The sequence below is a fragment of the Pyrus communis genome, chromosome 17 (assembly GCF_041283825.1).
Source record: "Pyrus communis isolate YQ-2024b chromosome 17, ASM4128382v1, whole genome shotgun sequence".
Classification (NCBI taxonomy): domain Eukaryota; kingdom Viridiplantae; phylum Streptophyta; class Magnoliopsida; order Rosales; family Rosaceae; genus Pyrus; species Pyrus communis.
In genome coordinates, this window is record NC_142581.1 from 19,223,480 (window position 1) to 19,250,145 (window position 26,666).

The 26,666-nt window shown below is 38.5% G+C and overlaps 1 protein-coding gene and 1 long non-coding RNA gene across 5 annotated transcripts; both read right to left on the reverse strand.

Annotated features, from left to right (window-relative positions):
- Positions 1-14,998: 14,998 nt before the first annotated feature.
- Positions 14,999-24,848, reverse strand: LOC137708762 (uncharacterized). 4 transcript variants are annotated; one of them, XM_088689848.1, is made up of 9 exons: positions 24,313-24,848; positions 23,700-24,050; positions 18,953-19,029; positions 18,756-18,830; positions 18,183-18,270; positions 17,590-17,689; positions 16,071-17,397; positions 15,928-15,979; positions 14,999-15,646 (listed from the first exon to the last, which is right to left on the reverse strand). In XM_088689848.1, exons 3-7 carry the CDS (start codon positions 19,008-19,010, stop codon positions 17,332-17,334), a joined length of 387 nt encoding a protein of 128 aa, XP_088545974.1. In that variant the 5' UTR covers positions 19,011-19,029; positions 23,700-24,050; positions 24,313-24,848; the 3' UTR covers positions 14,999-15,646; positions 15,928-15,979; positions 16,071-17,331. The 4 variants fall into 4 exon arrangements, 2 of the variants coding, with proteins under 2 accessions (XP_088545974.1, XP_088545975.1); XR_015958793.1 differs by lacking the exons at positions 23,700-24,050; positions 24,313-24,848 and having other exon boundaries at positions 18,746-18,830; positions 18,953-19,035; XM_088689849.1 differs by lacking the exons at positions 23,700-24,050; positions 24,313-24,848 and having other exon boundaries at positions 16,071-17,444; positions 17,590-17,684; positions 18,953-19,035.
- Positions 24,849-24,976: 128 nt separating this feature from the next.
- LOC148689572 (uncharacterized) lies at positions 24,977-25,616 on the reverse strand. The gene is made up of 3 exons (XR_015958817.1): positions 25,413-25,616; positions 25,247-25,326; positions 24,977-25,112 (listed from the first exon to the last, which is right to left on the reverse strand). It is a non-coding gene; the product is annotated as an uncharacterized LOC148689572 (long non-coding RNA).
- Positions 25,617-26,666: the final 1,050 nt, after the last annotated feature.

Below are 26,666 nucleotides of genomic sequence, written 5' to 3' on the forward strand. Positions count from 1 at the left end.
AACATTTCTAACCGTTTCTGCCTCAGGGCAAGGCTGTTTGTTTGGTGTGACTGGCACAATAGTGGCTGCCACTGGGGCAGGAGATGTTGCAGGAGCTTGAACAATTGCAGTCTTCTTTGGAGGAGCAGGTTTCTTTTTTGTTGCAACTGTCGCGGCTGTGTTAGCCCATTTTGTTGGATGACTCACTAAAAATAAACTCAAGTTAGGATGAAAATTTTGAGCATGAGATAGAAATAAATAAAGGATGCATACCTTGGGTTGCTTCTTTGGATTTTGGGGCGGGGGCTTTCTTTGGACAGTCGTTGAAGATCTTTTTGACAACTTCCTCAACCGGTGTGCCAAAGAATTCTTGGACATATGCATCCCACCATTTAGCAAAAGTGCTATTGTTGTGAGTTTCAGGGATGTTCGACCGAAGGCGTTGAAATTTTCATTCGGCCTCTATACAATCTTTTTCCGACGAACCAGAAAGACGTCCTCGACTTAGAAGAGATTAGGAGGTGAGTAGAGGCACAGAGCATCCTTGGAGGTAGCCAAGTTGCCAAGCAGTAAAGTGGGCATGGTAGACTTCTCACCCACCTTGCACGTCAAGCATCACAGCGGAGGGGAAGGTCGCGAGCTGGCACGAACGCCCCCTAGTTTTCTCGAAGATCGGCATCTTCGGTCTCATCCCATGCTAAGGATGGAAGTTTGATGGAAGATGGGTACTTTTGATGATGGCAGATCAGGAACTCGTCGTCAAAGAGATCTTCTTGGCCGAAGAAGTATTTAAAGATTTCTTCGGCCAACTGTGGAGGAGCTGGTCTGGAAGCCAATTAGAGACATAGCACTTCAGTGGTCTTAAAGCTGGAGATTTCTGGGCTCAGGGTGGTGAAGTAAACTTGCAACCAGAACTGGAAAACCCAGAGTGGGCCGTTCTGGTGTGGGTCAATTTTGGTGACGATCATTTTGGCCAAGCAACGCGTAAGGTTGGCAGGGATGACCGAGCTAAGAGCTAGGGTGTGACCACTGGCCAGGGCCTCAGCCACTGGCATGTTTTCAATCAAACATTTATTCGACTTGGTACAAATAATAAATTTGTTGTACCAGTAGAATAAGAAGGTTTCTTGTTCCCCCTTCCGAAGGTCTTCTTCGCCTCGGCCAGTAAATTGGTGGATGATAGTGTTATAGTTAAAGAAGTTCTTATGCAACTTTTGGACTTCTTCCTTTGGGGCTTCTTGATCATTCTTCTTTAAGGCTTCGACGGCACGTTCTTTAAATAATGCTTTAAGGTCTAAGTTGAATTGATACCCAAGAAAGACGACATCAACTGGAAGACCAGATGGAGAAGTGCCAAGGATGGCCGATATGTCGAGCACTATCGGGCCAATAAGACTGAGAGGGAGTACCATTGTGTTGGTGGCTGAGCACCAAAAACTCAAAGCTACCTTGAGGAGCTTCCAGTCCATAGCAATCTCAATTGTCGAAAGCTTGATAGCATTATAAATGCCAAGAGTTTTCCACTTTGTGCTGAAGAACTTCTCCATTCTTTCAACCCAAGTTACCCAGGACTCAGTGGTCGAGGGCCAAGCTCCTTGAGCCTGGCCGAATCCCACTTCGACCAATCATACCCCTGGAGCAAGGGTTTCAAGTGGTTGGCTTTAAGCATTTCAGTAATGGTCTATAGGACAACGTTCTTGAAAAGAGGTCCTAATATCTAGTGAGAAGCAACTGAATCACCTTCAAACCATAAGGTCTTGATAGCATTTCGATCGATGAAGTCTTTGCACTTTGCGCACACCTCAGAAAGCTTGGTGATAAAGTGTTGGAAGCCATTATTGAAGAACTCAAGGATTTTTTTCTGGGTTTAGGGTTTTCTGGGACTGGATTTTTTTGGGTTTCAAGATCTTTTAAGATATGAGAGCAAATGGCAATAAAGATTCAAAATTTTTGAAAGCGTAAAGTTTGAATGGAAAGGAGCCGGGTATTTATAGGCATTCTGGAAGGAAGATCAACCGTTCAATTTTTAAATAAGGGGTAGAATCAACCGAAACAATTTGATAATCATAATGGATATTCAGAAGACCCAGGTGAAAGGACCGAGGTTTTCGTGGTTTGAGGATGCGTGTTTGCATGTGACGGCAGATTTAATGGCGAAGTGACGTTTCGATGATTGCACGTTTCAAGGGTCATTATTAATGCTAGACAAGTAAGCTAAGGAGTCGCCATGTGGCAGAGCATCTAACAAAATTATGATCGTGCAATCGTGCTTCATAAATGCGCCTGGTGGATGGAATATTCGAGAATTTTCGTAGTCTTTTAAAGATACCTTAAGGGTTTGATTTCACTTCTTCAAGGTTGAAACTTGGCTAAGGAGTTCTTGGCCGAAGACCTCAGAAGCGAGGGGGAAATGTTTGGGCCTAAAATAATATTATTGGGCCAAACTTAGGTTTATGTTCGGTCTAAAGCTCTTCCAAAAAATACTACGGGCCGTCCAGTGGTCATAAGCCATCCAATCAGGTTGGCCGAGTCCAATTGCAAGAAGGATTGATTTGGGTATGACTGAATGAGTCGAGTCCTAGTATAATAAAGAGTCTCAATGGAATAAGGATGTTCAGATTTGAGAAGTGAATGTGGCCGGATAAAGAGTGGTTCAAAGTCCTAATAAAGGTAGGATTGGCCGAGATTTGGTTAGATTAGGATAAAGAATCCTAATCCGAGTATAGTTCTGGTTCGACCATAACGAGATTGGCTGCTATAAATAAGAAAGGGGTGCATCATTCTAAGCCCCTCTAATTCAACACACAAACTGCCTTGCGCAAACTCTCGTACTATGCGAAACTGAAGGAAGATTTGTGAAAAACAAGTTCATTTGAGCAACATCAACAACATGCAATTAACAATTAAAAGGCGGAATCATGTTTATATGCACTCAAAAACAAAACTTAACCCATGAACTTCAAAGCCTAGTAGATAGGTGAACCAAGACTCAACTCAAAACAAAGTGAGTTGAGAAATCAATACCTTTGTAGATTCCTCTTTGCATAAGCAAAGGCTAATCACCCAAAGAGAGGGCCTTCATTCCTTGCATCTTAGATCCATGGATTTGGATGGATGAAAAGGTTTCTCCAAGTTCCCAAAATTGAGAACCTCTAAGTCTCCACACCAAGGCATATTGTAGAAGAAATGAGTGACCTAGAGGAAGTAAGATTGCTAGCTATTTTCCTCTAGGGTGGCCGGCCTCTTTGAGAGCAAAGAGAGGTTTGTGTTCTCATCTTTTCTCCAAAAAGAAACCCTTAATGAATTTTGGCTATAAAGTCATACTTATTCCTTAATTCATTTGAGTGGCAAACTTGTAAATAAGTCCAAAACCACTCCTTCTCTAACATGGCCGGCCATATGGGATTTATTGGGCTATTTGGGCCTTTGTGAATCATTATTCATTAAGTTGTCACACAACTTAAGTCAATGGACTTGACGTTCGAAGCCCATTGGGCCTTAAGGTCCAAAACTATTCCGAGGTCTTTTAACGAACTTATTCGTTTGATTAATAATCATATTAATTAATCCTTGCCATAAATAATTAAACCATTTAATTATTTTTACTCATCTCCGTTGAATCTTCAATCTCTACCTTACACGGTGTACGATCCATTAGGTTCCTTTTAGCGAGGCAGTGGGCGATTCAAACTCTTTCAAATCGATTGTGAATTGAAACTTACTTTCAATTCTCCCTTTAGTGTTTATACACATTTAGGGCTTCCACAAACCATGAGTGACACCTAGCAGCATATCATGGTTACCCAAGCTAATCAGAAGAGGTGGAGAACCTATTCAGTTTAGGATTACAAATGCAATACGGTCTTTCTCTAATACAATACTCTTGACCACATTGTTTGGTTTGATAGTTTATTCATGTCTACTATCCAATGTGAATCTTGTACTTATATGATTACCTTGAATGTGATCTAGAACGCATTCCAACATCTCATTCATACTCTGGCCAGAGATTCTAAATCATATCATAGAGTATTCTCCCTCAAACAGTTTGAAGGTTAGAGATCCCTTGTTGCGCATTCACTTGCCTCCATGGCTAAGTGGCTTAACCCCGACGATGCCGTGGACACCCTGATAGAGTGACTTTTGACATAATCAAAGATCAAGTACCTGACCACAAGACAGCAGTGATGCCTCAGGTCAAAGGACTACTTTGCATTATCCCAACCATGAGTTCTCATGTGACATGAATATGAGAACTCCTCGTTGATCGTGTTCAGTGAACTCATTCTCTATTAAGCACCTACATGCTTGTCTTGGTGTCACTCACACCAATGACTCGAGACTAGTCACTCTCCCTGAGAGAAGACACAGCACGTACTAATCTTAACGGACTGTCAATGCCCAATTGGCAATCCTATGATCAGGAACGTTTAGGATGTGTCTACGAAAGAATGGTCTCATGAATCTAACTTTTTTAGATCGCATTCTCCCAATCACATATTCCTTGGACTTATCGTTTAAGCATATAAATTTTATATGAGACGGCTCAAACAATAATGTTTGCCCTTAATATTAAACTAGATTAGTTTAACATGTGAAATGTCCATAAAGTATCATCATATGATTGGTTTTAGGGCACATTTCCAACAGAAACTTCTCAACAACCTTGAGATTTTTAGTTTCTTTTTCTCGCCAACACATCTGCAGTTTGGATAAATAGCAATGTGAAGGCAACCAAAGAACATCTTCAGTTTGGATAAACAACACTATTACCGTAGAATCAGCCGACCGCAAAGCACCTTCGGTTTGGATAACCAGCACTGCATCAAGGCCGACTGGTTATCTATCCAAGTCTTGGTCAAGAAGGATTTTCGAATCGTTATTGGCAGAGGTCATCTTATTACCTTTCTCGAGGAAGTGAGGTATTACTGGTTATTACATTCGGCATATTGAAAGTCGAATTTGATTTTAAACTTCGCAAAACTAGCAGCCTTGTCTTCAGGCTCTAGAACCCGAAGGCCGAGATGTGTTCCTTCCTCGGCTGCAGTCGCAAGATCAAGAAGTCAGCAGCGCATCCAATGTGACATCAACACATTTTACTCCTCAACCGAGCTCGGCCGACAAGTTGGCACGCCCCACACACAACCGAAGAAATTAGTTAGCTTATTAATTACTCAGCCTGCGCGCCACGTAGACTTGGTAATTTTTAGGGTCAATAGTAACCACCAATAAGTCAAAATGTGTGATGCCATGTAATCTTCCTCATGGTGGATCCCCCTTTGTTAATGATCAGAACCACAAAACCATCTCGGTTAGGCCTGTACTGTTGATGTGCATGGAAAAGACCTCATGTTTTTTACTCTGTCCCACTCGGCTGTATCCAAAAACCAATCTTACCAAGTGACAGACTACTAAGCCACGCAAAGGCCTACCATGGGTGGCCTTCTACAAATTAATTTATTTTCAAAAAAATAAAAAATAAAAAAAATTGTTGAACATATCACGCCCCCTTACTTCTTTAAGTATCGGCTTGTGCAACCAAATAATTAAAGAAATAAAAATATTGTTTTGGTCGATGAACCGACACCAGCGAACTCAGCAAATGCTGCACGATCTCTGTCCAACACCAAAAATCTAACCGCCGAGCATACAGTTCGCAGCCCCCTTGTTTTCTTATGCGAATGGATAAGAAAAAAAAATAACATACAGAAATAAAAGTGGCCGTTCCATGAGAAGGAGGAGGCTAAAGATAGTTTATTCTGAGTCGAGATCTTTTCATATTAAAATTGCCAATCATATTTTGCTCCTAGCCGAAGAAAGAATTTTCTTCAAATATTCTTGACTTGGCAAAATCTTTTTCATTATCAGTTGACGAATGCATTGAACAATTATTAAGCCCACGGGCATAATAATTTGGGTCTAGGTCTGGTGTCCCCTAAAATGTGTCTCATTTGTGTTTCCTTGCTAATATGTTGACATGTGTCCTTTAACTTAACTTAAAACTTAACTCTATTAACTTTATTTATTTAACATTTAAATTTTAAAAAAAAATCCAAAATAATCAAAAACTACTGAAACGAGGTGAGCAAACCCAAATATGATTCTTTACCTTCTTTTACGTGGCTGTTGAGTGAACAAACTTCTCTGTTCAAGCTTTCTAGTAGAAACTGAGATTAATGAACAAGCTTTTGCATCCCTGGATGTATAAATATATATCGACACACTTTTATATATATATATATATATATATATATATATATATATATATCGACACACTTATATATATATATATATATATTTTGTCAAATATATATACACTGAATAAGGTACAGATACACACACACACACACACACACACACATATATATATATATATATATATATATATAATTGAACCATTTATAATTTTGTTGCTGAAATATTCGTATATAAATTTGACTCTTATATATTGTATTTTTCATTTTTCCTTAAGCACATGAACGGAGAAGATAATACCAGTGAAGCATATGAAAAGCCATATTTGAAATAGAATTCTTCACTTTCTTTCCATGGGTGTTGAGTTGCCAAGGTGAACAAGGATTAATGAAGACAAAATTGATTATAGGAGTTAAGGATTAATGAAGACAAAAACGATTCGAAGCAGTGGGACTACTGCTTACTGGGTAAAGAGTTGAGTAGGCAAACTGAGGGCTTTAGTAATTATCGATTGTGTGTATGTTGCTGTTGTTATTCTCGTGCAGAAAATACAAAGCTCCATTTTTCACAATATACAAAACTAGAACTGTAGTGCTCAATATTTCAATTTGAGGCGAGTGAGATTATAACAAATATGAAATCATCATTCATAGTTGAGTTGATTAAGTTACACAAAACCAAAACTATAGTACTATATATGTCCTTTAAATGCAAGAACTGATTTGTGACTAAATGAAAGCTCTTGCAGGTGCTTGGTGTCAAACGAATTTCACTCTAAAAACAAAGTAAAATTCATTCTTTTGTTCCATTGGCTTCACTAGGATTATCTTCTTTGTCCATGTCCTTAAGGAAAAATGAAAAATATAAGAGTCAAATTTATATATGAATATTTCAGCAAAAAAATTATAAATGGTTCAATAAGTGTATATATATACTTCTTCTTTTTTTTTTATCAAATATAAATAAATAAATAAATATATATATATATGTATATGATTCATAGCATGGAGTTCCTTGATCACCTTTCAGTTGGCTTTCTCATTAATCTCACTTTGTACCAGAAAGCTTGAACAGAGAAGTTTGTTCACTCAACAGCCACGTAAAAGAAGGTGAAGTATCCTAGTTGGGTTTGCTCACCTTGTTAACCCAATAGTTTTTTATTATTTTGGATTTTTTTTAATTTAAATGTTAAATAAATAAAATTAACAGAGTTAAGTTTTAAGTTAAGTTAAAGGACATGTGTCAACATATTAGCAAGGAGACATAAATGAGACACATTTTAAGGGACACCAGACCTGGAGCCTAATAATTTCATCAATTTTTGTTTTTAACTCAAATAACTTAGCTGAATGAGATTTCTCCATATCGTCTTTATTGCCAATAACCATATCGACTGTCATGGTTTCTGTGTCTAAAATCATGTCTCGACCTTGTTCGTCATTGGAGCACTTATCTGACGAATCATTTTCTAAGTCGATTTTTTGCTCAGAAACTTGAACTTTTTCTTTTAGGCCAACCAAATTTTCAATCACGACAGAAATAATGGATGGCCCAGGTTTTTCTTCAATCGGCTTGACAATTTTCTTAGGCCGAAGTTTGATTGTGGCCACAACGGCTAATAGCTCCCAGGCCTCTTGCCTTTCTTTTTCAAGAATTCTTCTCACTTCAGAAAAAATTTCTATGCTCCTCAAGAGTTTTCGTTCCCCCTAAAGCGTTTTTTAGATAGGCAACCAATCTCGTCCAGTGGAGCTTGATCAAGGTCTTGACATATCATGTGAACTTCGTAATTTTAGCACTGGATCCCACTATACGTGCCAAAATGTTGATCCTAAAAACTACTTAGCCTACATGGCCTGCAGGCCGAGTAATTAATAAGCTAACTACGTCATACGGTTGAATGTGGGGTATGCCAACTCGTCGGTCGAGTTCGGTCGGGGAGTAAAATGTATGTTGATATGGTGTTGGGCACGCTAATGACTTCTTGATCTTGCAATTACGGCTGAGGAAGGAACACATCTCGGCCTTCGGGTTCTAGAGCCTGAAGATAAAGCTGCTAGTTCTGTGAAGTTTAATATCAAATTCGACTTTCAGTGTGCCTAATATAGTAACTTGATAACACCTCACTTCGCCAAGAAGGCTGATGAGATGACCTCTTCCAACAAGGACTTGGAAATCCTTGTTGACCGAGACTTGGATAAATAACTAGTCAATCTCAAAGCAGTGATGTTTATCCAAACTGAAGGTGCTCCTTGGTCGGCTGATTCTACGACTCCAGTGTTGTTTATCCAAAATAAAGATGTCGCCGGTTGCTTCCACAATGTTGTTTATCCAAACTGAAGATGTGTTGGCACGAAAAAAGAAAATAAAAAATCTTAAGGTGTTTGAGAGATTTGCGCAAGGCGGTTGTGTTTTGAATTTGAGAGGCCCTTCCCGTTGCACGAAGTCTTATATTTATAAGACTAAAAATACACTTGGACATGATGTAGAATTGTACCGTTCATTACCAAATCACCTATGATGATAATCCATTTCTTTTTAATTCATTTAATTTGACAATTGTAAATTAAAAGAGGATTGGAAAGAAAGAAGGGATGAGAGTCGAGAAGGGGGAAAAGGGGGAAATTTCTAGGGTTAGGATTTACCGAGTTGCAATCATTCTACTTGGTTAATCGGAATCTCTTTGCAAATTTCATTTGGGTTGTAGTTAATTGGTTAACTAGTTGGATAACAGAGAGGAGGGAAATTTCTATTAAGGTAGATATCCAAAAGAAATTAGGATTTAGTTATTATGATAAGGCTTAAGATTTCGTTTGTTTTGATAAGTCCTTGTCTCGGGGGGATAATCCTCATCATTATGTTAAAAGATGAGAGTGTGGCGTGCTAATTCACAATAAGATTATCAAGAGACGGTGCAATAACCTAAGGTAGGTGAGTTGGGAGGTGATGCTAGCCATTGTTTGCTGCTGTAAAATTGATGACCTACTAACCGAAGTTTGCAAGGTATGTTTCAATTATCAGTGGTTCATTTTGGATGGAGATAATTAGAACACTTGTTAGAGCTAAACAAAATGCTTGATGTGAATGTGATTTTAATCTCTAGGCTTAATCATGATTTCTTAAAGATTAGATGTTGGTTTGGAGTGTCTTGGTCCAATTTATTGTTTTTCGAGAGCATGCTTGCTTGCTCTGCTGTCTGGATTAGGTTTAGGCTATGTAGGGTGTTAATTATATCCAAGAGCTTGTGTGTGTCTCTTTGCCTTCTAGGTTTGCTCACTTTGTATTCCTGGAACCATCTTAGTAGCTTTGCCATTAGTATTTATAGGTGTTGGTTGATTAGTTTTAGTCATTACTTATCATCCTTGATTCCCCCTCAGAGTTTTTGGACCTTAACCATGATTGTCATTTCCCAACCTGAAGCTTCCTCTTCCAGGCATGCTAGAATTCCCACCAACCCTAGGATCCATGCTTGGGCCAATAAGTTTGCCAATCCCCTCCCTGGTCAACCCCCAGTTGTGGTTGAGGATGCTCATGGTACCTTCACCATAGAAAGTGGCATTACTAGAGTGTCTACTAGCCTCTATTCAAATCTGAATCTTGAATACATGGAGAGTAGAGTGTTCATGGGTAAGTTAGTGGGTAAGCAATTGGATGCTAGGATCATCAAGTGGAAGTTGGGATAAACTTAGGGTGCTAGAGTTAAGAATCCGTTGTATTTGGACCATTTTGGGCATAGGTGGTATGTTATTGAGTTTACTGATAAGGAAGAGTTGAAGTTTGCCTTAGATAATATGGGCCCTAGTATGTTTAGGGTCAAATCTTCCATAGGAAGAGGTGGAATGTTCATTTTAGAGATATGAACCTCATCTCTAATTTGAGGGTTTAGATTAGGATACCCAGAATCCCGGTCCAATACTCTGATGCTAAGATTTTGGACGTTATTATGCAACATGTGGGTAGCTTTGTCCGAGCGGATGAGACTGCCCTCTCGGGCCTCAATGGCTTGTTTGTTAGAGTTCTTCTCGAAGTAGATCTGAGGCTCCCCCTGAAGAGAATCCTAGCAGTAAATGATGATGAAGAGTGCCCCATTGCTGCTGAGCTATAAGAAGCTTTTTGAAGTCTGCTTCTAATGCGTAAGAAAGATGACTGATAAACATTATTGCCCTGTTGACTATGATAATGATGGTTGTCTCCTTGTGGATATAATCTTTAAGGATAAACCTTTGGTGTGCCCTACTGATTTCCCAGTGAGTGATGAAACCAAAAGTGAGCTCCCTGAAGGTGTTATGTTGTTATTCCCCTAACCTACTCTAGTTTATAAGTTAGGTTCTGCTGAGAGAGAAACACCAGTGAAGGGTGAGAATTTCTAGGAGCATACCGAGGATGAGGAAGGGTGGAACTCGGTCCTAGTTAGAAAGAACAAAAGTGCTAGTAAAGGCAGGAGTTCTGGTCGTAGGGATGGCAGAAGCTATGAGAATGCTGTACGAGGTAATAGAACTTGGGTGTCAAAGGCTGATCTTGTTTCTAAGTGGTGTCCTCAAGCTGACGGAGGGTCCGGTACTGGCAACGTCGGAGAAATGATTGTGATGAATGAAAAGGTTACTGATAGTGGAGGTAATGTTAAGGGAGTTAAAGAAGTCACTGATCTGGATACCGATAAGGACTTTATGGAAACTGAGGAATGCGAATTTGAGCAAGTTCAAGCTAGAGGTAATAGGAAGAGGGTTAGAAGTAAGGGTAAAGGTGAAGCAAGTCCTAGCTACAATCTAGAGGATGTTGATTGATGAAGTCGCTGTTATGGAACTGTAGAGGTTAGGGCTGGCCTGATTTTGTCTCACAGTTTAATTTTCTTTGTTTTCTATGTTTTTTAGATGTTTTGTGTATTGTCGAACCTAGATCCAGCCTTGATAAAAGGCTTAATGCTTTATTGTTTAAGAGGTTCGCTAATGTGTTTTTTGCTAGTGGGGATAGAAGGGCAAGGGTCTATGCCTTTGTTGGAACGATCGAAATATTAATATGAATGTGCTTGCCCATAATTCTAGATTTATTCACTGTGATGTTTTAGATAAGCAAACAAACATTAAATTCTTCTGTACTTTTGTTTATGCTTACTCTCAAAGAAAATCTGCAACCTCAACTATGGAACAATATCATTAATCTAAGTCCTACAAATAGCGAAATTAACCTCTAGCTTCTCCTTGGTGACTTTAACAATATCATTAATCTTACTAAAAAGGTTGGAGGTAATAGAAGTGTCCTAAACCACATGATAGACTTTAATAAGTTCTTGAGTGAAGGCAGTTTAATTTCCATCCCTGCTTCAGGAGTGCCTTTCACCTGGTGTAATGGTCATAAAGATAACACCATTATCTATGAAAGATTGGACAAGGCTATTACTAACTTTGATTGGTTAAACTTATACCTCAATGCCTTTCTCCATAATTATCCCATTTTATGATCAGATCATAGCCCAATCTTATTGGATACTAGTACCTTGTGTAACGTTAATGTTGTAGGAAGTATAAGTTCAAATTTTAGGCTATGTGGTTAACTCATCCGAATTTTATGAATCTTATGAGTAAAGCTTGGAGTGATGACATGCCTGGTATCTCTTGTGATAAGGTTAGGGGTTACTTAGGTAGATTCAAATTTCTTATCAAGAAATGGAATAAGGATATCTTTGGGAACATCTTCAACAAGAAAAAGGTTCTTATGAGTAAGTTAGAAAAAATCCAACAAGATAGTATGAGTATGCCTCATTCCAGCATTATGTTAAACAAGGAAAGTGTTACTAAACAGCAACTTTATCAAGTTCTCAGGAATGAGGAAAAAGCTAGAGTTAATTGGCTCCAACTTGGAGATATAAATACTTCCAAACTGTGAATAATATTCGGAAGAAAATGAATGAGATTTCTAGAATTAAAGACCACCAAGGTGATTGATGGTGGAAGGGTGAAGGATTGGAAAATATTTTTGTTGAAGAATTTAAACTTCAATTCACCTCTTCCATCACCCCTTCTAACTCAAGTATTAGTAACTTTGTGGATATAATTGAACCCTATTTAACTGAGGTACACAATTCCTTCACAAACAAGCCTATTCTCGATGGTGAGGTTCTTGAAGCTGTAAATAGTTTGGGGCTCTTAAAGCTTCTAGACCTAATGGTATTCATGCTGTGTTCTATCAAAATTATTAGGGCTTTGTTGGCGAATCTATTACGAACATGGTTAAAGATTTCTTCAACACAGGATCAAGTCTAAGGCTGATAAACCATACGCATATTACCCTTATACCTAAAGTGGCTAACCCTAAATTGGTTTCTAATTTTAGACCAATTAGCTTATGTAATGTCACTTATAAAATTATCACTAAGATTATGGTTAATCAGATTAAACCTTTACTAACACATTGCATTTCCAGGAATCAAGGTGTCTTTGCTCTTAGAAGATCCATCTAGGTTAATATTCTAATTGCTCATGAAATCTTCTCATCATTTAAGGGTAAAAAAGGTAAGTATAATGCTATGGCTATCAAATTAGATCTTGAAAAAGCTTATGATTTTATTAGCTGGGATTATATTAAATCTGTTTTAATAAGATTCGGATTTAATACTCATTGGATTAACCTCATTATGGAATTATTATGTCCGCTTGCTTTTATGTGTTAGTTAATGGTAAAGCTCATGTCTATTTTCATCCATCGAGGGGCATTAGACAGGGTGACCCCCTTTCTCCCTACATATATATTTAATGTATGGAACCCCTGATAAGACACTTAGACAAAGTTGGTGGGTCTCCTAGGAACAATGTTGGTCTACCAACTTCTCCTAGAGCGTTTAGAGTTACAAATCTGATGTTTGTGGATGACTGCCTAATCTTTGCTAAAGCTACTAATATTGCAACTAGGAATATTTCTAAAGTGCTTAATGACTTTTCCTATACTTGTAGACAAAAAATAAACTTCCATAAGTCGTTGCTTGACTTTTCCAATAACACTCTAAATCATACTAGGAATGATATTGTTAATATTCTCCAAATCCAGCATAAAACCATTATTGGCAAACACTTGGGGATCCATAATATAATTTTCTGGAAAGACCTTATTAATGCTAAAGAGCTTATTATTAAGATTCAAAACAAATTATCCAGTTGGAAGGCTAATACTCTATCTAAGGCAGTGAGGCTTACTCTCATTAAAGCAAACTTTTCTGGAGTTCCAAATCATCCCTGAAAATATTACTAAGGCTATTGATAAAGAGAGTAGGAAATTTTTGTGGAGAAAAGACTCCAAACTAAACCCTGTTGTGTGAGACAAAATTTGCTGCTCTAAAGAGAATGGAAGGTTAGGCATTATGAACAATGCTTGCTTGGCTAAATTAGGGTGGAAAGTCCTAACCGAAGATCAAAATTGGTGGGTCCAAATTGTTAAAAATAAGTATTTGAAAAGTGAAGATTTTTTTTAATAATAAAATTAGACAAAATTATTCCTGTGCATGGAAGGGTATCCTAAATGCTAGGGAAGTTGTTAAGATGGGGTTGAGATGGGTAGTCGGAAATGGAGAAAATATTCTTTTCTGGACCCATAATTGGGTTTTTCCTTTCCCTCTTACCAATCTCTTATCTAGCTCCCAACTTACTAATGTTGATCATGACCTGAAAGTGAGCCAGTTTATTACTAATGGTCAATGGAATAGACAATTTTTATGTTCTATGGTTGATGTTGATATTGTTAACAAAATTTGTAGTATTCCTTTGCCTTTAGCCTCTCAAAATGATTCATGACGTTGGGGACCAAATGCTAATGGTAAATTCCCTATCAAGTCTACAACTTGGATACAAAATTCTATTAATTACAATGTTAATTTTAGCAAGCTTTTGAAAAGGATGTGGAACCTTATTAACTTGCCTCACAAAGTAAAAATCTTTAGTTGGCTTCTCATTTTGGGAAAACTCCAAACCAGAGACCATTTGGCAAGATATATTAATAATATGCCTACTATTTGTCGCCTTTGTAACTCAGATAATGAGAGTATTAGCCAACTTTTTGCTTACTGTGATTTTGCTAGACAGGTGTGGAACAACCCCACTATATCTAGCTCCTTAAAGATAAATCAAACCCTTAATTTCAATGATTGGCTAATCAACCTGGACAGCAAAATCATTGACGATCTGAGCAAGTTGGATATGGCGTTCCTTATTTGTTGGCAAATTTGGGAGGAGATGAACCTTTTCGTATTTCAAAATAAAAATCTGAATTACACTAGAATTGTGAATTCAACATTAAGTATGGGTAGAGATTATCGTGCAACTAATCTACTGATGCATAATGGGCCTTCTGGTGACCAAAAGGTGAAACCCGACCCCATTTGGTGGTCTTCCCCGGAAAATAGTTTTGTCAAGCTCAACTTTGATGGCTCGGTGACTAACCAGCAGGCTGGTTTTGGTTTTGTGATTAGAAATGAGAATGGTTCCCCTATCACTGTAGAGGCGCGCGATGTTGGACAGAATGCCATTAATGTGGTGGAATGTTTGGCAATTCGTGATGGTCTCTGAATGGCAAACTCGAGGGGTTTTAAGCGCATCATTGTTGAAGGCGGCTCTAAGCTGGTTAGTAAGGCTATTTGTGGTGTCTATCATGCTCCCTGGAGATTGAGGACCATTCTTGCAAATACTCAACAGCTGGCAGGCTTCTTTGAGGATATTTGTTGGAAGCATGCCTTTAGAGAAGCCAATTTTCTAGCGGATGCTGTCACAATAGTGGGTTCTTAGTTAATGGCTTCCATGTTTAGGATAAAACTATTCCGTTGACTGCTCATCTAGCCTAACTATCTGATAGCATCATCTACTTAAATCACGAGTGGATAAAAACACGGCATATGCCATTTAATGTTCACCTGCTGATCACTTCACATGCAGGACTCATCTAAATATGCCTCATGCAATTAATTTGAAAACGATGTTTATTAGTAAGAGTCATGATATTACATGAACAGCCTCCACATAATCTCTCTCTGCTGCCGTGCTGATAGCATGGAGTTGTAAGTCGCCAGCTGTTCAATCCCTAATTATTCCATCATTATCCCAGCCAGCTGTGCTCTAGATAATACTTGCAAGAGTGCCCGTGTTGTGCTGCAAGTTTTTAAACTGTGCAAAACACGGAAAAAGTTTTAAATGTATATATGAAAAGCCATACTACTTATATACATGTGGAAAATGTACTTACAACACTATCTACAATAAGGAACAATGAGTAGCAGTGAATTTTCTTAATCTAATGGGCTTGTTTTCATTTTGCTTAGCATCGTTGTCTGAACTCATAAGAGAAATAGAAAGAAAAAAAATTGAAATTTGTCTATGAAGGAAACAAATTCAACCCAAATTATATATAATAGATAATCTATTACCTATACGGAAGAAGACTTGGTAAAACCATTTTACCACATCAGGAAACATCTACTCATATGATTTGTAATTCACTGCAACAAATTTATTTCCATTACCAATGCCTCGAACTTGCAGGATCTAAATTTAAAATATATATATATATATATATATATATATAATAGCTATTAATGGACATTGATCACCAAAAATGAAATCATAGACCCTAAAACTTCCATTATGGCGAAAAATATAAACATTGCGAAACTAGAAAAGAATACAATTCTGAAGAGAAACTGAGAAGAGGGATTACATTGAATGGAAACCGCAAACACAAACCGAAACAATTCTCATAGGATAAGTCAGTAGAACTTACAATGGAGTGAGAAGTGTGCAATCTCGCTGCCAATTTGCTAAACCAAGATTAACTACACCAAATTAGAACATTTTAATCCTTCAAACTGTTCGTAAGAAAGAAAAAATAAATAAATAACCTAAATTGAGTTGGGGGATCTATACCTTAAGACAATGGGAAAACAGAAAGGAAGACTCTGTTGAGCAGTTGGTTTCAACACTTACTTTTCCTACAATGGTTACCACAATCTAGACTCTAATGCCAGAGAATATGCAAATGCAAAAACAGACTTGAACACGTTCGGATTAAAATAAAGCAAATTTCAATTGAATTGAATTCCTACTATTTTCTTTCCATTTGTGAGCTTCATTTATACACAGCGTATGATTTACAATTGAATTTGAGTGTCATTATTTTTGAGCTACTATTTTGAACCCATTTTTGAGCTACAATGACATAAAATTTTCTTTAAGGTTGTCTAAAATTTCCAACTATTATTGAGTGCCAATAATAGCTTCCTTAAATTTACATTCTTTCTCCTTAATTTTATATCTCAAATCATGAATTTAAACACTTACACATGTATATTACATTAATAAATTTGACGTTGGGATTTCCTTATATCAACAGCCATCAAGAATTCTATGAACTTGATGATCAAGATAAAGACTTGTTGATTATAAATTGACGACTGGAGGCATTATTAGTAGTCGATCTTGTAGTTCACTTTTTGCTTCTAATTTTTATGCTTCTTTTGTTTCTTCACAATAGCATATGTCACTACAAAAGTACCAATTTTTCACATTAATAGAACCCACGCAATATTCTTTCATATTTTTCAATGAATTTCAAACTAAAGATGGTCACATTTAGGGCTTCTTGATTTACGTCCCACTTGTTACTCTATTGTTGTATCTATTAATCCAAATTCATTCAAGAAGCATTCGTCAAATGTTTTACATTTGACAAAATTTGGCAATTCAAATAAAATCCACACAATGCAATCATCACAATCCCCAAGAGCAACAATTGAAAAAAGCAAATAAATTCGGTGATAAGGTACATGACAAAAACCCATTAGGATTAAGATTACACTAAATTCATTCCATTCTTTTAAAACGGACTAGGATTCTCTCTCCTCCTCTTTCCATCCATTTCCATCCCCTCCTCTCATATTCTCTATTTTGTCTCTCTTTCTATAAAAAAAAATTAATATAAGATGTTAACGTGGCTTAAAACAGCCCAACTCACAAAATGCACAATCAAAACAACAACATAGACCTTACTCTAATCTCGCAGAGACTCGAAAGGAATCCCGTGCTCATTCGGCTATATAATTAAAAATAATAATGTTGAAAGAAAGTAAAAAAAATCTGTTGTATGCCTATTATTACTTTCGCTGGACCCAACATAGATTAAAGATTCCTAGTATTTCTTTGCTCCCTTCTGGAAGGGCACGCAGAGCTTCTCTTTATCAGCAGGATCATGCACCTGTGGCACTTTTTGTTCAGTGACCAAAGTACCATACAAAACTTCATCTAAGCCAAACGTAGCAAAAAATTAATCACAACTTTCGAAACGATGTAAAAACTAACACTATTTTGTTGATAAAAATTTGTATGCAACACCTCAAGAATATTAAGATTATACGGTATGGAGACATGGCGAAAAGTAAAAACTTACAGCAGAAAGATGCTTAGAAGCATCCACTATGAGAACTGGTCTGCTGTTAACATCAAGAAAGTCGTGTACATAAGCTTTTCCATTTCGGCTATACCCTGCACTAAATCTTGTGACAATTCAGACACTCTGAATTCTTGAAGCCATTTGTATCACATGATTAGGGAAGTACCAAAAACGAAACTTTATTCATAATTACATTCTTTTTCTGCTTTAAAAGGGTAAAAAATCTAAAAATGAAGGAAATTTTCCAATATAAAACGTAAGTGACAGAACATGTTCAAGCAACAACTAATGCAAATTATGCAATTGATCAACCATTTTGTATGGGGTAAAACTAACTCCGCTTGACCATTTTGTTATCATAGGTCATCTCTATGAGAAACATTGTATTCATCTTTTTATTTCACCACAATTTTAACACGTATTGGTCTGTGTAACGTGAGTTGCTTTCTTTTTAGTGGACATCTGATTAGAGTTATATGAGTTTTCATTTTTTTTTTTTTTAACTTCACGTTAGAATTATAGGGATTAATCTATGACATCTAGCAACTGATAATATATGCATGCTCTAACCCAATAAAATAAGAACATACAATGTTGTGAGCTGTAAAGCCACCATACTGCTGCGCAAGAGCATCTCCCATGCTGTGGTACATATCCATTCGAGGCGCAACAATAGTGCTATCAGGATTACACAACAATAATTATTTGAACATTAGAAAGAAATTAAACAAACAAAAGAGGAGAAACATTTGACCACCTGCATAATCGTCAATTTATTTAGCCATTAAAATAAACCCTCTTCAACTGGTTTAGTCCACAATCAAAAGAGCAAACCCTTCGTATAGTTTTAGGCAACAATAATCAAGAGGAAACCAAATAAAAAAATTGGAGATTTTTAAGAACCAAAAACTCCGCAATCAAACAAAATATAATCTGTAGAAAGAGTTTAAAGAGAGAAAAAGAGGAGAGTGAAGAGGCTTACCATCCTTCTAGGCAACCAGAACTTTCAGATAAAAGGACACCAAAAAAAATCCACAAATTTAACGAAAAACTGAGCACAACCCAGAAATTTAAAGGAAAAAAAATCTATGAAACTTAACTAAAACTCAATTATAATAAATCCAAAATCTGAGTTGTGCATTCAATTGCTCACCTCCACTCACCTTCTTCATACGGAGAGTAATCAATGTCCTTTTTTACACAATTCAATATCAGCGCCGCTAAAGACGCACATATGCCTGCAAAAAATCCCAATTCGCATACACAAATCAAAAACCCACGGATCTGATTTCTTGCCTGTAGAGCACAATTAATTGCATAATTATTAAACTAAACATGCAAATAGCTTGAATGTGCAAACCTGAAGAGGACATCGGAATCGGTGGTGGCACGAGCATGGTCGGGATGGCTGAGATCATAGGCGGCAATTCCACAAACGTACATGTTAGACAAATAAGGAATATGGTTGGAGTCCTTGTGTAATTGTATATAATATTATTATTGGAAGAATAAGCCGTCATACAGCCGTCAAGCCGTCCTACAGCCGTCCTACCTTGTCCTACCTACACACTAGCCGTCCTACAGCCGTCCTACCTTGTCCTACCTACACACTAGGACGGCTACCTTGCCTTCTACAGCCGTCCTACCTTGTCCTACCTACACACTAGGATGGCTACCTTGTCCTACCTACACATTTGTATCATGTATATATATCCTTGTAATCTTGTAGAGAAACATAATGAAAAAATAAGCATTCTCTTCCATTTGCATTCTCTTCCATAAGCATTCTCTTTCATTTGCATTCTCTTCCATTTTTCCACATTCACGTATCAATAACAAATATATTTTTTAGCCTACATACCTTTTTCTACATGGTATACAGAGCAGGTTTATAACCCTAGCCCTAATTTTTTTTCGGCAGCTTTCTCTGCCGTTCCCATGGCTGTTCATGGCCCGTCCCGTCCCTCCTCTGCTCGTCCTCCCCTCCACTGCACCTACTGCAATTTTGATTATCATACCCGAGACACCTGCCATAAACTTCATGGCTATCCCGTTGGCCATCCCCTCCATGGCCAATCGTGGCGACCACCGCGCCGTGCCACTGCTTCCAGTTCTTCCCGCAGCCATGCACCTTCCAGTCCTCCCCGGCAGCCACGGTTTTCTGCTTCCCGGCCCCATAATTTCACCCAGGCCCATCACGTGCAAGGCACCCAGGCCCCCGCCTCCTCTTCTACTCCAGCGACCCACCAAGTGCACGGGGCCCAGCCCACTTTGCATGACTTGCAACTTGCCATGCCTGACCTCTCTGCCGAGCAGCACTCCCGTGTTCTAGCTGCTCTACCTGACACCACCACCCCTCCTCAGGCCAATGCCGTGCTCACTACTGATTTTGCCCAAGGTTTGTTACCTGTCACCTCTCGTCATGGTCAATTGATTCTTGACAGTGGTGCTACGGATCATATTACTTCTTCCGCTTCATGTTTGGTTAATCGCTCTCCTTCACATTTGCCGCCTGTTTCTTTGCCTAGTGGTGCTTCCGCTCCCATTACTTTTACCGGCACTCTTCCTTTAAATTCATCAGTTACTTTGAAGGATGTTTTATGTGTCCCTAATTTCCGAGTGGACCTTTTATCGGTTGGTAAACTTACAGATGGATTATCGTGTTCCATAACCTTCTTTCCTTCTTGGTGTGTTTTGCAGGACTTGGTTTCGAAGGCGATGATTGGTGTGGGTAAGCGACGTGGCGATTTGTATTACCTTGTGGCCCTTACCTCTTCTCTCCCCACCTGTCAACCTCTCTGCAACATCATTACCATCCCCTCCTCCCTCTGGCATAGGCGTCTTGGTCACCCCTCCTCCACTCGTTTGCAAGCTTTAGCATCTAGCTCTCTTAATTGCACTTTTGATTCTAGTCATATTTGTGATGTTTGTCCGTTGGCAAAACAAACTCGTCAACCTTTTCTTTTGAGTTCAATTTCATCCACTTTCCCTTTTGCTTTAATTCATTGTGATATTTGGGGCCCGAATCGTCAATCCTCTTCTCTTTCTGGTGCTCATTATTTCTTAACCATTGTGGATGATTTTTCTCGCTTTACGTGGGTTTTCCTCATGAAACATAAATCCGACACTCAACAATTAATTAAGGATTTTTTTGCTTATGTCACTACCCAATTCCGCACTACCATCCAATGCATTCGTACTGACAATGGTGGTGAATTTTTATCTCTTCGTAGTTTTTTCTCTGATCATGGGGTGCTTTTACAAACTTCTTGTGTTTATACCCCCCAACAAAATGGCGTTGTTGAAAGAAAACATCGTCATCTTCTTGAAACCGCTCGCGCCCTTCGTTTTCAATCCCATCTTCCTATCAAGTTTTGGGGGGAATGTGTTCTTACCGCTACTTATCTCATCAATCGTCTCCCTACCAGTCTTCTCCATCATAAATCCCCATTTGAGGTTCTCTTTTCGAAAACCCCATCTTATGACCACTTCCGCGTCTTTGGTTGTCTGGCATATGCCACCTCTGTCACTCCCACCACCAAATTTTCCCCTCGGGCTCATCGTTGCATTTTTCTCGGTTATCCTCATGGACAAAAGGCCTATACCCTTTACGATCTCGACAATCACCGCATTTTCACTAGTCGAGACGTCATCTTTCATGAAACTACTTTCCCTTATGCCGTTTCTCACCCTCCTATCCCATCCTCTTCGCCTACCCTACCCATCCCACCCCCTCTGGACTTTACATATAACCCACCCCTTCCTGCCCCGACGCCTCACCCTCCTCCACCTTCCTCCCCTTCCATGCCTCCCACAGATTCCCTTGCTGCCCCATTACCCGTTCTTCCCCATGCCCCTGCCCTCTCGGTATCCCCTCCTTCCCCCCCCCCCCGCTACTTCCTTACCTTTCACCCTTTTACCCACGGACATCCCTACCCCCCCACTACCTACCAATCCTCCCCTTCCCCGCACCTCTTCCTGTGCCCATAAACCTCCATCCTATTTAAAAGACTACGTTTGCTCGCAGGTGATTCTGCCATCCCACCCATCTTCGACTTTGCAACCCGGTTCTACACAAGGTACGCGATATCCACTTTGTAATTTTCTCTTTTATCACCGTTACTCTCCCAGGCATTTTTCTTACATTAACTCTGTCAGTCGGACTGTGGAGCCTTCCTCCTTTGCCGAGGCTGCCACTGACCCCAATTGGCAACGTGCTATGACTGAGGAACTTCAAGCTTTACATGCTAATGATACTTGGACTTTAACTTCTTTGCCCCCTGGCAAAATTCCCATTAGTTGTAAGTGGGTGTACAAACTCAAGCACAATTTCGATGGCTCTATTGACCGCTACAAAGCTCGTTTGGTTGCTAAAGGCTTCACTCAGGCTGAAGGTATTGATTATCATGACACTTTTTCTCCTACTGCTAAGATGATTACGGTGCGTTGTCTTCTTGCTCTTGCTGCTAGTCAGTCTTGGTCTCTTCATCAGCTTGATGTTAATAATGCTTTCTTACATGGTGACTTACATGAAGAAATCTATATGTCTCCTCCTCCTGATCTTCGGCGACAGGGGGAGAATCTTGTGTGTCGCCTTCACAAGTCACTTTATGGTCTTAAGCAGGCTTCTCGCCAATGGTTTGCCAAATTCACTAGTGCCATCATTTCTGCCGGTTTTCAACAATCCAAAGCTGACTATTCATTGTTCACTAAAAAGTCTAGTATTTCTTTCACAGCTTTGCTCATTTATGTGGATGATATTGTGATTACAGGCAATGATGCTAGTGCCATTAATTCTCTAAAGTCTTTTCTTCGTGATCATTTTCGGATAAAAGACCTTGGTGATTTAAAATATTTTTTGGGTATTGAGGTTTCTCGTTCCAAACAAGGGATTTATATTTCTCAATGCAAGTATGCATTAGAGATTCTCAAGGACTATGGTTTTTTGGGAGCACGACCCATTGCTTTTCCTATGGATGACACAAAATTATCTGATAAAGGAGAACTTCTCAAGGATCCTGAAAAGTATCGACGATTAGTAGGTCGGTTAATATATCTCACTATCACTCGGCCGGATATCACCTATTCTGTGCATGTTCTAAGCCGTTTTATGCACGAGCCAAGGATATCTCATATGGATGCTGCGCTTCGTATTGTTCGTTATTTGAAGGCTACTCCAGGTCAAGGTTTATTATTTCGTTCTGACAACCAGACCAAGTTAACTGCGTTTTGTGATTCTGATTGGGCAGGTTGCCCTATCACTCGCCGTTCGACTACTGGGTATTGTGTATTCTTGGGCGGTTCTTTGATTTCTTGGCGGACGAAACGACAGAAAACCGTTCGCTCTCTTCAGCAGAGGCGGAATATAGGGCCATGGCAGGTGCTTGTTGTGAGATAGTTTGGCTTCGTTTTTTGTTGAAGGATTTGAACATTCCTTTGGATGGTCCTTCCATTTTATTTTGTGATAATCAAGCAGCGTTACATATAGCTGCCAATCCTGTTTTTCATGAACGAACTCGTCACATTGAGATGGATTGTCACTTTATACGAGATAAGATTGTAGATGGCACAATAGAGACCAAGCATGTGGGTACGGCACAACAGTTGGCAGACTTGTTTACCAAACCTCTTGGGAAAGAAAAGTTTTCGGGTATGTTACGCAAGTTGGGAGTTCTTGACATCCACTCTCCAACTTGAGGGGGAGTGTTAGACAAATAAGGAATATGGTTGGAGTCCTTGTGTAATTGTATATAATATTATTATTGGAAGAATAAGCCGTCCTACAGCCGTCAAGCCGTCCTACAGCCGTCCTACCTTGTCCTACCTACACACTAGCCGTCCTACCTTGTCCTACCTACACACTAGGACGGCTACCTTGTCCTCTACAGCCGTCCTACCTTGTCCTACCTACACACTAGGACGGCTACCTTGTCCTACCTACACATTTGTATCATGTATATATATCCTTGTAATCTTGTAGAGAAACATAATGAAAAAATAAGCATTCTCTTCCATTTGCATTCTCTTCCATAAGCATTCTCTTCCATTTTTCCACATTCACGTATCAATAACAAATATATTTTTTAGCCTACATACCTTTTTCTACAGTACATGCTGATCTTGCCGGGTTCCATCGGCCTGAAGATCTGGAGAAAGATGGCAACGCTGAAAGGTGAGTAAAACAGCGATGCGGGTGAGAAAAAAACCTAGGTTACAAAATACCCAAAAGGTGAGAACGGCGAAAGAGAAGCGAAATTGAGAAATTGTCGAACGGAAAGGACCAGCGATGGTGGACGCGTGGTCTAGAAGGACAAAGCCGTCCTCTAGCTATGTAAAAAGAGGAAAAAACGGTTGAGAACAAAGGAATCCGAGGGCATTTCCGGCCGCACACTATAGATCAACAGTGCCAACCCAAACCTGAGTTTTAGCATATGCTAGCGATTGATGCCCACACGTTACTGGTTTTAAAATCATATAACACATGTCATAAGTTCTAATCAAAAATATATTATGTATGCACATGTGATTGATGTCTCATTGTTCATTAACAATAGACAATACTATGTTTACATACATGTGGAATGTAAGAAGGAAATTATTGACCTTTTGTTCTAAATCAAAAAAAACACTAATTCTAAAATAAAATTTCAAAATATCTTTCGAAGCAGTTGAACCTCAAGAAGAACGCTAATTCTAAAGTACAAATTCAATTTATATTACCAGTATGATTAGCTTATAACAACTTCTCCACTGTGATAAAAAGCATCCAATTTCTCATTCTGTCTCCAATTTCCATCACTCCAGTTGCCCCTTTTTGCAGATTTTTTTTCTTTCTTCCAGTGAAGCCAACGTTTTGCCTTACACTTTGGTGCAGCCTCATCTAGATAATGTAAATATAAATTTATAACATATTCATATAACATTCGTGCCATCTATTTATTTATAACATATACTAACAATACTAAATGCACACATTGTAAATAGTATTCTACATAAATACTAACCACACAATGCAAAAATACTCGATAGCAGCAAAAAAAAAAAATACGATTGCTCATCTAGATAATTCAAATACAAAAAATCAACTTTACACCAAACACAACAGACCTCTCTCTTCTTTACAATTATGAAAGAAATGAATATAAAAACTTGGTTATGCCAACATACTTCTTACAAATTCTATTCATTTCAAAGAAAAACCAAACCAAAAATGCACATAAAAACTCACTAAATTACGAAATATGAACAATTTGGGTAATTGGGTATCTCAAAACCATTCTTCCTCATATTTCAAGCAATGTTTCAAACATGTTCTCATATCTTGTGCAGAAAAGAAAAGCAAAAATTGCATAATAATAACAATTCATTGAATAACTGAATATATGAGGCACATACAGTTGAAGAGATGTTTGTCAAGGGTATCATGATGCACATACTCCGCCACCAGCAACCTCTAGTCGCCATCGCAACAATACACAATCATGAAGAAATACCTCTTTGAAAAAAACACTTTGCAAAGACTGCACAAAGAAATTAAAACTACTTGACACTTTTCCAAAAATCAAAATCAGGAACTTTAAAAAATACATTTGAAATTTGCCCTCTTCGCTAACATGTAGAAAATAAAATTAACATCGGCAAACTATGTAACAACCTCATTGAGTAAAAAAAGCATGCATAACGTAGTAGCTTCTACATATGACCACTCCAGGTTCCAAAATAAGCAGGAGCCTCCTGTCAAGTAATACCAATTTAAGTTTAGATACTTCAATATTCAGTATACATAATTTGGAAATAGAAAAAACGTAACATAATCATACCTCCAAATAAAAAATTAGATGAATCAAATTTGATAACATTGTGCTGTAAGAAACCCCCAAATTTCCAGATGCAGAAAAACTAATACAACCTCTACAAAAAAAATAATCAGAAGATGAAAAATCAGATTCGAAATTCTCAAATCTGGAAGTTGAAATTGAAAATTTCGAGAAGCTACCTCTTATGAGCAGAGGAAGAGATTGATACCTTACCCGACGTTAGAGGTGCTCGGAGTTGACCGAAATTGAGAAAAAAAGGGCCGAAATCAGTCGATTATTTAGGAGATGGACACCTTGGAGGCAAAAGGGGACTAACAGTGGATGGCACATAATCGTTTATGCAAAAGCTTAAGAGAATTATGGAATTGAGAGGGTTCTTTCGATTTGGATGAATTAGTGGAGGCGGTGGTTTTGGCCAAAGAACCAACGACCTGTCAAGAACCATATTTAAGCTTTGGTCTCCGACCTTTCAATGGAGAATGAGAGTTGGAGGAAGAGTGGCAGATGAAAGCAACTCCAGCGTGGGGAGTTTGCTCGAGGGACAGGCCAGGAAAAAGGGCCCGAGAGCCTGGCCTACACACTCCAAAGTGGGGAGCCCAAGGGACAATGGAGGCCCGAGCACAGGCATGTGAGGAATTGCCATCCTGCGAGCTCGAAGTGGATCTGACGCAAGGCTAACGTCATCCAGGCATCAGCCTAATTTTTTATTTTTTTCTATTAGGCACGTGCACCTCATTCGCGTGCAGGGGCGCGTCACCCGACACTGTTTCAGCGCCTGGGGCCCGCAACGTAGTTTCAAAACGTTACCGTTGGGAAGCCACGTGGCTTCCCATGCTCCGTTGGATCTCAACGGCTATATAATGTGACCGTCCGATTTGCAACAGTAAAAAAAATTAAAAAAAAATCTTATTTAATATCAACCGTTGGATCTGAGATCAACGGTTGATATTATTCTTCTTTATAAATAAAAAAATAGTTTTAAAATTCAAAAATGTTATCGTTGTGCCACGTGGCACAATCTGGAGTGTTGGAATTCAATTTTTTTTAAATCCAACGGCAAAGATTAATTAGTTGAATAAAAAAAAATTTAAATTGTAAAAAAATGAATAAAAATCCGAAAAAAAAAATTGAAAAATGTTTTAAAAAATTGTTTTTACTTTTCTATAAATACCTTCTCATTATCATCTACCTTACACCACAATTTCATATTTTCTCAACTACTTTCAACCACATTTCTATCTTTCTCTCGAAGTTTGA

What these genes read in the sequence shown, in the direction of transcription:
- LOC137708762 (XM_088689848.1), bottom strand. Translation starts at nt 19,010, where the DNA reads ATGATCTCAGCCATCCCGACCATGCTCGTGCCACCACCGATTCCGATG. An exon ending in TTACTCTCCGTATGAAGAAG is followed by an intron (nt 18,271 to 18,755) that starts GTGAGTGGAGGT and finishes TAATCCTGATAG; the next exon opens with CACTATTGTTGCGCCTCGAA. An exon ending in CTTCTAAGCATCTTTCTGCT is followed by an intron (nt 17,398 to 17,589) that starts GTAAGTTTTTAC and finishes AAAGTGCCACAG; the next exon opens with GTGCATGATCCTGCTGATAA.